Consider the following 12102-nt stretch of genomic DNA (forward strand, 5'->3'; position numbering starts at 1 on the left):
CTGAGCTCTGCTTTTCCTTTATGTGCACAAAGTCACATTAACCCATGCCTGTAAGCAGTCCTGTTCAGCCACTTCAGTCTTCCTTTTACCCTCAGCTCTGCAGTGTGAAATACTATCCTCACCCTGATGTGCTGCTGCTAATATGTGACACAATTTTCTGCTACATTAATCTTTTATCAGAACTCGGGTTGTGCATTTTGGCTCCAGTGTAGGAACCAAATGTATCCTGAGTCATGGCACTGGAGCTGACCTCCGTTCGAAGCAGTCACTCCTGGACACATGGGGTTTTTGTGGCTGCTGATGCTGAACACATACATAAGCTCCACTATGGAGACCTCAACCCTGCTTTACCTTTGGGTCTTACCAGAGAGCAAGCTGAACGGCTACATACTTTGGTTTATGATAGCTCTCATGAAAGTTTTTCTTTCACACTGTAGCCAGTGGAATTTTGCTGTTGAAAAATGAAAGAGGCAGCTGCTGCGTGAGATGGCCCAGGCACTTCTCAAGAAGCGGCATGAGACTTCTAAAAGTGCCACCACAGTTGGTTTTGAGTGTTTTAGTATTGTCAGAAGTATGTCACACTAGAATGTTTGTGGGGTTTTTTGAAAATTACGGAATACCTCTGTTCTTCAGTAAGATCGCACCTGGAGCCTTGGCTCCACACCAAGAGCAGCAGAAGACAAGTGAAAAACTTTTTTTGATCGTGCTTTTGGGAAATGCAGGTTATAGGAGGGCTACAAATCCAAGAGGGAAAGCATTAGAGATTGCACTGTGCAGACCAGAGTGAGAGAAACTACGGTTAGAGGCTGGGCCCACAAAATGTAAAGAATGGTGATGTGAATTTGACATTGCTTCTGAGACTCAGAAATTTTAGAAGGATGGGGCAGATTTTCAAAATCTACATAGCTGGGTCTGTTGTGTGTTGGGTTTATTATTTTAATTGCAAGAGGAATTCCAATTAATTATGCCAATGTATATTCCTTAGCTGCGAAATCATTGCAACATAAACTTTTATGACTTCTCATACAAAGAACAGAAGGAATTGCAGTGGGATAAACAATTATATATATTGTAAGGTAAAATGTAAATATTGAATTGCTCTGTGGGTTGGTTTTTTACACTTTCTGTGAAATACTTGAACTTAGGTTTCTCAAAATCAATTTATCACTGAATAAAGCTCTTAAAAAAATAAAACATAGGATTCAGTGAGACTCTTCTTCGCAATCATTGAATCATTCAAGAAATGGATTTATCTTCAAAAAATGTGTTCTTGTGTACTACACTGTGATTCTGTATTAGAAAAGAAAGAGCTAACTGATATGTTCAGGGCTTGTGTAGAATGGCATTCTGTCACTAAGTGTGCGACTTGTTGGAACCACAGGGGAAAAAAAAACTAGCATTAAATTTGATTAGGCAGTTTTTAAGACAGTGAGGTTCAACATACAAAACTAGGGGCACAGCGTATCTAACAGAGATTTGGCATCAAATCTTAGAAACTGGGAATAAAGAATTATTTATGGGACCATGAGTTTTACAGTCAAGTGAATGCTATCTTCCAAAGGTACCCCAATATAAATTCTTAGGAAAGCATTACGCTTGTGCTTGTATTCCACATTATTCAATCATGGTATCTGCATAGGGTTTGAAGATAACATTGAACAGAGCAGTAAGATAGAGTTTTCATGAATGGTAACCAGATGTTAGCAAAAGCACTGTAAGTAGATGCAATAGGATTTGAGCACTGGGACTAATAGCAATGAAATTCTTTGTGGAGACTTACTTGGCTTGAGGAAGAATCAAAATGCAATGTGAAGATGCTGTAAGAAGTTCCTGCTTCTATGAATGTTGTTCCATAAAAGCTTCAATAAGCTGTACGATTAAGGTTGCATTATGACACTAATCACAGAATCACAGAATTGTAGGGACTGGAAGTGACCTCCAGAGATCATCGACTCCAGCCCCCCTGCAAAGCAGGCTCCCTACAGCAGGCTGCACAGGTAGGCGTCCAGGTAGGTCTTGAACATCTCCAGAGACAGAGAGTCCTCTGCCTCCCTTGGCAGCCTGTTTCAGTGCTCTGTCACCCTTACTCTGAAGAAGTTCCTTTGCATATTGGTGCAGAACTTCCTATGCTCCAGTTTATGGCTGTTTTCCTTTGTCCTGATCCCACAAACCACTGACAAGAGGTTGGCCGTGTCTCTTTGACTCCCACTTAGTAGGATATTTATAAACATTAATCAGATCACCTCTCAGTCTTCTTTTCTCAAGGCTGAACAGGTTCGCTCAGCCTTTCTTCACAGGGGCTCCTGGCCCTGGCCCTTTAACATCTTTGTGGTCCTCTGCTGGACTCTCTCCAGGAGATCGCTGTCTTTTTTGCATCGGGGAGCCCAGAACTGGACACAGTACTGCAGGTGAGGCCTGAAATCCCTTCTGCCAGCTTGGAGTTACAAAGTGCCATCCTCCAGAGCCGTCTCAGTGTAACCACAAGGACACACAGTGCCACGTGGATCCATGAAATGACCCAGCTTATCCATTGTAACCCTCGGGGAAAAAGATACAAACAAACCTCTCAGACCGCTGCCAGCAGAGAAAACGTTCTCAGAATTAAATTCTTAGTGAAGATGACCAGGTTCACCAGTTTCGTGAATATCCTTAGAAACTGGTTTGGGAGTTGCAGCTGCTTAGTGATCCAAAAGTTGGCTGCCCTCTTTTTAAAAACTTCTTTTTCACAGATTTTTCTTCTTGCAGCAAAACAACGGCTTGTGAAGTTAAAGAACAACCGAACGAGCACTGCGCAGCCTCGGAGCTCGGCGCTCCGCCCGTCCCATCACCGCCGCCCCGCCCCGTGCGCGCCAATCGCGGGGCGGTGCCGGAGCCGCTGCGGCGCCGTCCCAAGATGGCGGAGTACGTGCAGGTGATGAAGCGGGCCTTCAAGCACCTCGGCGGCCACGGTGGCGTCCGCGGCGCCATCTTGCAGCTGCTCAGGTAACAGGGAGCGCGGCGCGGCGCGCTTGGAGCGAGCAGCGGGCGGCTCCTGGCTCTCGCCTCGCCCCCCCTCCCCGTCCCGTGGGGTCACCTTGGCGGCCGCTCCGGGCCGCGGGCCCTGGCGGCTGTGCCTGGAGAGCAGAGCTCAGCGCTGCCCCTCAGCTCTTCTGTTCTGGGCTGTGCAAACCGAGGAACCGCAGCTGCTCCTCACACACCTTGCCTTCACACCCTTCACCATTTCTGTAGCCCTCCTTTGGGTGCTCTCTAGTAGCTTTATGACCATTTTGTACTGTAGTGCCCACACATAGTGCTTGAGGTGAGGCTGCAGAATAGAACAGGACAGTCTTTAACATCAGTACACCAAAAATCAAATTATTCTGGCTTTGTGTGCCTGGAGACGTTTTCCTTGGTCGGGGCTCACTGAAATTTGCTGGGAAACGTCCTTTGGAGGTTCTAAATGCCTCTTAGTGTTTGGTGTCAGTGCTCAGGGCACGAGTGCCAGGACAAGGCATAACAACCCTTACGAGGAGGGGAAGGAAAGAAGGAAGGGAGAGCAGTGATGGAACATCCCTTTTCCTGAGGTTAGTTGCTTAGGCTTAAGTAACGTGGGAGTCTGAGTGCTTTTTTAAGTGATAAGTGAACTGCAGCCAAGGAAGCATGGGTTTACATGTGTTCTGTCACTTGGCTCTGGATGGAGAGTGCCCAGAGCACTGCAGGCAGCTGAAACTTTATGTGATCCTGCCTAAGGTGAATGTCAATGAAGAGGGGGGAAAAATATGCAGATCTAGGTGGGGGAAAACACTTTAAAACATGTCAGTGGAATGCAAGTCATAGGTGTGCCTGTGGTACTCACTTCACATGATATTTAAGGTTTATGAACTTCTGAACAGCCCCCCAAGGCCTGTCTGTATGACTTCATTGTCCTGTCAGTGGGGCACACAGTGAAGGCAAGCTGCTGTCAGTTGCAGGAATTGGTGATTACGTTTTGCACTACTTAAGTCTGAGTATTTTGGGGTTCCTTTGTTTGTTTTGCTTTAGATACACGTGTTTGAGTTTTAATTACAGATTTTTGCTAACGTCTAACAAAAACTGATATTGCAATTTCACTCTGAGACAAAGGTAATCAAAGCTGTTCTGGGAATTCACAGGGTCAACGAATTGAAGACTGGTACACTGGTAGGAGTTGACAAATACGGAAACAAGTACTATGAAGACAAAAGAAACTTCTTTGGTACGTGTGCTGATGTGACCACCTCCTGAGTGGCAGCCCAGCTCTACTGCTGGTGAATTAGGATTTATTGCCTGCCCATCTTCCTTGCTCTTTACTTGTGTGAGAGCACTGAGTTCAGTAATGTGAGACTGCAGTGACAATAAAAGTGCAGAAAACTCAAAAAGAACCAAATCCTGATCTGCTTCCTAGTCATAGCTATACTTATCTTGCAGTGATGGCCCATAATAGCAGATATTTTTAGGCAAAATAGTTTTCCTTATGTTTTCATGCGTTTTCTACTTTATGTGAAACTAATTTCTTAAGTTTATACAGTGTTTCTGTTCATTTAATCAAGGTCGACACAGATGGGTCATATATACTAGTGAAATGAATGGCAAAAATACATTTTGGGAAGTTGATGGAAGTATGGTGCCCCCTGAATGGTAAGACATTTGACTTAGTAACTTGAATACGTTGTGTAATTGCATGTATGTGTTCTTGTATTACAAAGCAGAAGATAAAAAATAATACGTCAGTTTTTGGCAATAAGTTTTCTTGGAGGCAGCATGATAAAAAGGCTTCAGACTGCTTAGTTTTCATTTCAGGTTAGAAAGGTTTTTGCTGGATGCTTAAGTTGCAGAAGAAGGGTACCATTTGACACAATGTTCCCATAGATACAGAAGTTCTTCCTTGATTAAGCTGCACGCTGGTTAATGAGAGAGAGGAGAAAGCTGGTAGAAAATCTACAGTGCTGCTCAGTGTGTCCAGGAGTGCTCTGTGCAGGCACAAGTGCCTGTTCTTGTAGCTTCTCTCCTTTTCAAAGCCCCATTCTTTTCTTGGAAAGAGGTGTTCAGTATTCAGAAATGTTGGAACAGCCACAGGATCACAGGATGGGCAGGTTATGCTTTAGGCTCTGGCAAGCACCACAACCCAGATTTTTGATTTGTGCCTACTCCAGCAAAAAACAACAACAACAACCACAAAAAAACAACAATGCAGCTTTCAGACACTGCAACTGAAATGTAAAATGTTGTATATATGTGCAGATGTATGGAATAGGTTAAAAATTATGTGGGCATGGGAGACAGAGTGACGTGGCTCTTATTAGAACATCTGAGCAGTGCGTGGGTAGGCTGTCTAGGCAGTCAGTTTTGCTTCAAACTCCCCCTGTCTTCAAATTACATTTAATGCAGTTAATGCTTTCTCTTTCATCTCTAGTATGAGTTTTGTGGCATCGGTTTTTAGAAGTGACATTAATATCTGAAATCTCCATGACCAGCATGTTTATGCCAGTGCAGAGCTGGTCCTTATTGACTGCATAATAACTGTTGTTTGATTCCACTTTTTATCCTTTTCACTATTATCATTTCTTTGAGGCAGTGTTTTCCTTCTTTGCTCGTGCTTATGTGTCACTAGCTGTGTCCTTGCAATATTCTACCAAGTTTATTTCTGAGTATCAGTCATGTTTCTAGGTAGAATGGCATGTTTACATCACGTAAAGCAGCGAGGTGAAAAGCTTTCCTGTTACTGTGTAAAAATGCACTGGAAGAAACAGTAGGCTCGTCGTTATTATCAGCACTGATTGGTGCAATGAGACGTGAAAGGTTACACGTGCACAGAAAGCGTCAGGAGATGTAGCTGTGCAGTATTTTTTGCTCTTGTTATGTTTTGTTTTTTTTAATTGGAGCACAGGTCTGATGGGGAGCAGCTGAGGGAACTGGGATTGTTCACTCAAGCTGAGCAAGCTCCATGTTTCTGGCTGTTGAGTACACCATGCATCTTAAAGGATAACTCTGTGGGCAGCTGCGTGCATTCAGGATTGTGGAATGCTGTGGACTGTTGAGATGCAGTCAGGTGAACCTTGCATTTCATGCATGATGAACTGGGGAAAAACACTTTGGCATATTGGAGAATTCTGAAAACGATTGGCTGGGAAAAAAATGAAATAGGAATTAATGTTGTCAGCGTTAGCTGTCTGCCAGGTATTGGCAAGAAGGGAAAAGCAGGAAGGAAGAATGCCTCGTGCAGTAATACAGCACAGCACCATTTTTGCAGTTTTCAGATTCTGAAATAATTGGTGTGATGTCTTTTGACAGTGATGTGCTGGAATCACAGCATGAAGGAAATCAAGAGCTGCTTTGACAGATGTGTGCTATGCAGGGAATTGGGGCTGCAGCTGTTTTAAGAAATTGCCCTAGTGGAATATGTTGCCTTCTGGTTTGTTGTGATTTACATGATCTTATTTAACCTCGTTACTCAAGGGTTTCTTAGCATCAGAATCAAGGTGATGGTATCTACTTCGTTGGAGACACTTTTGATTTCTTTAAATCCTTTTGACACTTGTGGAACGATTGGTACTAACCTGTGCAGCATTGCAGGCTGTAGGAGTGCTAACTTCATAACATGAAATTTCAAATGTAAGTTAATTTTCATAATTAACACTGTTTACGTTAGCTGATCAGGCAGCCAGAAAAGGGAGGAATGTAGCATCTCAGACTTAAGTGCCAGCATACCCCAAAATGGAAAGGAATATATTTTTCCTCTTTTTCTTTTTTCCACTCTTTTTCAAGTCTGCCTGTGAGAATAAGAGTTTAATCAGGAAGGAGAGGAGGGAGGGAATTTTCATCCATTTAGCAGCTTCACAATAAACTTGTGTTTCATAACTATATTAAATGCTGGTGTAGTGTTTTTGGGTCAGTGGCATTCTGTCACATTACTGTACAGTTTATCTGGCAGAAGCTTGCATGAGAAATCAGTTGCAGAGAAATCAATCTCCCATGGGTACACAAGGGAGATGTTTCTTGTCCCTTTTTCCTTCTATTCCCATCCGCAGACCTGGGAGGATGAATGAAGGCTGTCTTTAGTAAGAATATAAAAAACACTCTGGTTACACTAAGTCAAAGTTAAATTCCTGCTTTTGTACTTAAAGTACTTGGGACAGCACTGAAATGCCCTCTGACTGTAGCACACCCCTTCATCTTTCTTGTTGCAGCATGGTTGGCTCGTTTGGGAAAAAATAAGTGGATTTTAGGAAGTTGGCAAATAGCCTGAGCTTACATAGCCAGTGACTGAACCTTGCAGATGGACATAGAGCTAGTAGCTCTGGAGTTCGTGCTGCACCAGTTCCTGTTTGACAGTTCATACAACATCTGATTGGCTCTAGTCCTTCGTAGCTTCAGTCTGAAATCACTCCGCTTTTAAATATTTGTCTAAGAATGGGGAGAGCATCCCACATGGTCTTGAGTGCACTTGAAGGTATTTTAAGGGGTCTCCTGTCTCCAAAGCAGAACTTTGGAGGCTTTACCTGCCTCAGTATTGGTAGTGCTGCTCTGTGTCTCAGGAAACTGCTTCAGCCTCTTTCGAGCTGCTGCTCTCCTCATTTTCTTTGCTTTGTATAAGCCGTCTGCTCCTTTTCAGGTTCTAAGTCATTACTTGCTTTTGAATCCTATTTTTTCATGCATGGATTTATAGGCAGAGTTTGTACAGAAATCTGGCCATCTGCAAGATGTCAAATCTCTTTATTTCTGCTGTTCAGTCTAATGCATGAAGAGCTTTTCTTGAGCATCTGGGAGTAGAGTCTGAGACACCGAGGCTTCAAAGGACTCTTTGAGGGATGCTGTCAAGGGGAAAGTCTTTCCAAAGTGAAATTTTCAGTTTTGTATGTTTTAAATGGGGAGGAGACCACAGATGTTGTAAATCTCTTCTGGAGAAATTCTTTCAGCACCTGTGGTGAGCAATTTTATTTCTACTTTCAGTGAGAAAATATGACTGAATGGGGCTTTTTTTGCTGGTCCATTGAAACTTGACCTCAGTTTTGAATTGATGGTGTGCCAGAAAGTCCTGAAAGCAAACAGAGCATTTCTCCAAAATACTGTGTTTTGGAAAACTTCGTGGACTTAGTCTTAGACTGGATAGCTTTGCAGTCACTCTGAAATGGAGAATAAAACTATTCTGTCTTCTGAGTTACATGAGTAAATAAACTCAATATTACAATAATTTCACATTTCAGGAAGTGAGAGTGCATACACTTGTATTGGAAGGGAGATGTTGTGTAAGCTTGAATTGTAGTCAATTTTAATTGAGCTTTAAAGCATTTCTTGTGCTCCATCTGCTCCAGCTTTTTTGTCAGGGCTTTTGTAACTGCATTTTTAGCCAAGAAAACACTTGTTTTCCCTCTCGATGTGTATTGCTTTCCAGGGGGGCAGGAGACATGGGAGGATGGTGGGGTATGGTGACAATTGCATTGCATTTTGTTAGCAGTGGGATGCTGGGTTATTGAGTGTAAGTGTATGACCCCACTTCTCCAAACTCACCTTTTTTTGAAGCAAGTTGCTATGGGATCTCCTTCTTCCAGACAGAAATCTGCTGACTTTTTACATGGTGTGATAGGGGAGGATGAGGGGGAACGGTTTTAAACTGAAAAAGGGGAGATTTAGGTTAGATGTTAGGAGGAAACTATTTACTCAGAGGGTGGTGAGGCTCTGACACAGGCTGCATAGATAGGTTGTGGATGCCTCATCTCTGGAGGCATTCAAGGCCAGGTTGGACGAAGCTCTGGGCATCCTGATCTGATGTGTGGCAGCCCTGCCCATGAATGGGAGTTGGAGCTCAGTGATCTATAAGATCCTTTCCAGCCTAAGCCATTCTGTGATTCTATATTTTTAAGTTTTGTTTTTGTTTTTTTTTAAACTAAAGTAATATCCAAGGCTTTGATTTCTTTTTCTTTCTAAACGAATACCTAGAATCTACTCAACTGAAAAACTACCCAACCTTCTGTCAGTCAGACACGTGCATCTCTCATACTACTTTTATTGAGGTTTTGTATTGCTGTATCAGTGCAGTCTGCAGGAGTTGTTGCTAAAGGATGAAGATGTAATTTTCAGGCTTTCTAATAACAACTAGTATCAGAGAACTTCATATTTTTAGGTGAATTCTTTGACAAAAGCTGATAAGCAGAAGCCTGTTTTAATCCCATCTCAGTAAAAACATCCATAAGCTTGCAAAAAGCCTCACTTCTGTCTCATTACACGTACTTCATGCTGCATGCACAGTTAACTGGCTTATAACAAAAATGATTCAGTTTTGAAATTTGCTTTGGGCACTGAAATAGAAATGGGATAAAATCAATTCAGTTTATCCCCGCTGCAGTGTTTCTGTGAATTATTATGGAAGATGCTTTCCTTGAACATCAGTGTTATTTGCAGGGGAGGTAGAGTTGACATGTAGTTCATAGGTAGAAGGTAGTGACTATACTCACTTGTTAATTGCTCCATTACTGACTGGTATTAATCACTTTTTTGTGGAGCCAGTAAACATTTATGTGATTGTTTAGGTGAACTTAAATCATTATCCCATATCCCAAGTGGCAGCTTCACAAAGACTTCGGAGGTGGCTATTGAAATATCATTGTGCAGCACAATTTTCTGGTGATTAAAAGCAAACAGAAAAAAACCACAAATTTTTTTGGTGCCACTTTTACCACCTGACTTCTTGCTCATTATAGGTCATGTAATACCCCTTACTATGCCTTAACAATGTGGTGTTTTTTTTTTCCTCTTAAGGCATCGCTGGCTTCACTCCATGACGGATGACCCTCCAACTACTCATCCTCCAGTTGCTCGTAAATTTATCTGGGAGAACCATAAGTTCAACCAGAGTGGTACTCCTGGGCAGTACGTCCCTTACTCTACCACACGCAAGAAGATACAGGAGTGGGTCCCACCTACAACAGCTAGCAAGTAACAGGCAAAACAACAGCAAAAAGTGATTTGCCTCCACTTTGGCCTTCAGTGCAAACTGTGTTTTCGCTAATTTTATTTAAAGTAAAAGCTTCCTCTGACTGCTGTAGTTTCGTTTATTGAGCTGGGGGGAAAACCAAGTGAGAAAACACTGGGAAGAAGTAGAGGACAGAATACACAGCAAGTCTTCTGCTAGATACTCAGCTTTTTGTCATTTTGTTAGTGGCTCTTGTGTTTATATAAGCCACCCTCACTTGTTTTAGCATGGTAATCATTCCATGGCAGTTACTTCTTGCAGTTGTACCATTCAAAAGAATACAGTGCCACTCTGACAGTGGCAGCACACCCACACCCTGCACGTGGCCTTCATTCAGTGCTGTGAAACAGTCCCAGCGTTTCTGTTAGTAGAAAGTAGCCCTTATTGAGCTCTCCTAACCTAATTTAAAAGGATGTTGTTTAACCTGTGTTAAGGTAACAAAAGCACAGAGCACCATGAAAAGCAAATTGTGGAATAATGAGCAGCAGGTGTGGGAATCTGACCTTTTCATCTTGGCAGATGCGCTGACCTTAAGAACCTGAAGAGATTTCCCTGAGCTGTTGAAGAGCTCCACTGCCTTCCTGCCTCTGTGCTTGCCATACAGGCACAAACCAGGGTAGAGCCATTGATTCTTGCTAGCCTCAACTTTTTTAATGTGTTTTACCTAATTTCATGCCTCTTCCTTTGTCGCATGGGTTTTTTGGACTGCAGCTTGAACATGTTTCAGCATGGAGTTTTATGCAGGTTTGTGTGTGGCAGCACCCCAGAGGAAGGCAGGAAAATGGCTCTTCCTCCTGCCCCATGGAGCTGAAGTGAGCCTGGGCTTCGAGAGCTGGAAAATACTGTCAGTCCCATCACTGGAGAGCAAACCCAAACTCACTGATCCTTCTGTAAACTGCAGGGACCGCATCTGCTGGACTTCAAAACTGGAATTGCACTGGTAGCACCTGTATCACTGCCTCCTGTGGTAGGTTGCTGAAGATGTGTACAGGAGATTAAGTGAGCATGTGAAGGAACACCTGCAGTCTTTCACAGGGCTCTGTGCAAACACTCTGCTATTCAGCTCGGTGTATCTGCAACGTCCTTCACTTGTGGAAGTTCACCTTTGCTGATAACATCTGCCTCAGTAGATGGAGGATGCTCAATTGTTTTCTGATCTAAATGACACTTCAAATGGCAAGCCAGCTGAGTGCTGCAGCAGATGGTATCTTCAACCAAGTGCAACTGAAGCAATAACAGGAATGTTCTCCTAAATATGACTTTAAAAGGAGCAACTATCAGACACATAAACCATGTCCCATTAAGAAGACAGCTCCCTCCTTCAGTTGCAGTGCAGTGCTGAAGCCTGCTTTTAAAGTTGGGTTTTTGGGAGTACCTTTGCACATCCCTGTGGTCCTGGCTGGCCCTTCCTGCAACAGAGCACTGCTTCCTTCCTCACAGAATCATAGAATGGCCAGGGTTGGAAGGGACCTCAAGGATTATGAATCTCCAACATCCCTACCACATGCAGGGCCACCAACCTCCCCATTTAATACTAGACCAGGGTGCCCAGGGCCCCATCCAGTCTGGCTTTGAACACCTCCAGGACGGGGCATCCGCAACCTCTCTGGGCAGCCTGTTCCAGCACCTCACCACTTTCACAGTAAAGAACTTCCCCTAAAATCCAACCTAAATGTTCTCTCCCTCAACTTAAAACCATTTTCCCTCGTGGCTGCCTGGATTGCACCTTCTGCCCTGTCTCCAGTCTGGAGAAGAATGGCTGAGACCAGACAGGCCTTTAAGCAGTGCCACGTGCACCTCTTGTATGCCATATCCAAGGCCCACTGAGCTGACTGGAGCTGTACAGCAGGACACCAGCCCTGTCCCCTCCATACAGGTGACTGCTAGCAGAATTCAGCATGGCCCTAGTAGTGCAACAGGCCGGGTTAGCACAGTGTTACCATTTCAAGAGGACTCCATTGATGGCATCCATTGGCACCGTGCCTCTCCCTGGGCCTGGCCATTTCTGCTGTGGTTTCACATCTCTTGCACCCACACAACATCGTTGCTCAGAGTGGAAGATTTTGCAGATGCTCAGGAATGTTACTTGACCATATGTGATGAACACAAAGTGCAGACCCAAAGCAGTGTTTTGA

The 12102-nt window shown here is 43.6% G+C and overlaps 1 protein-coding gene across 1 annotated transcript; it reads left to right on the top strand.

The window, feature by feature from the left end:
* The first annotated feature begins 2839 nt into the window (after window positions 1-2839).
* Window positions 2840-10031, top strand: NDUFA12 (NADH:ubiquinone oxidoreductase subunit A12). The gene is made up of 4 exons (XM_052667402.1): window positions 2840-2982; window positions 4131-4213; window positions 4548-4635; window positions 9754-10031. The coding sequence occupies exons 1-4, from the start codon at window positions 2894-2896 to the stop codon at window positions 9932-9934; spliced, it is 441 nt and encodes a 146-aa protein (XP_052523362.1). The 5' UTR covers window positions 2840-2893; the 3' UTR covers window positions 9935-10031.
* Window positions 10032-12102: the final 2071 nt, after the last annotated feature.

The sequence above is a fragment of the Tympanuchus pallidicinctus genome, unplaced genomic scaffold (genome assembly GCF_026119805.1).
Source record: "Tympanuchus pallidicinctus isolate F22 unplaced genomic scaffold, pur_lepc_1.0 scaffold8, whole genome shotgun sequence".
NCBI lineage: Eukaryota > Metazoa > Chordata > Aves > Galliformes > Phasianidae > Tympanuchus > Tympanuchus pallidicinctus.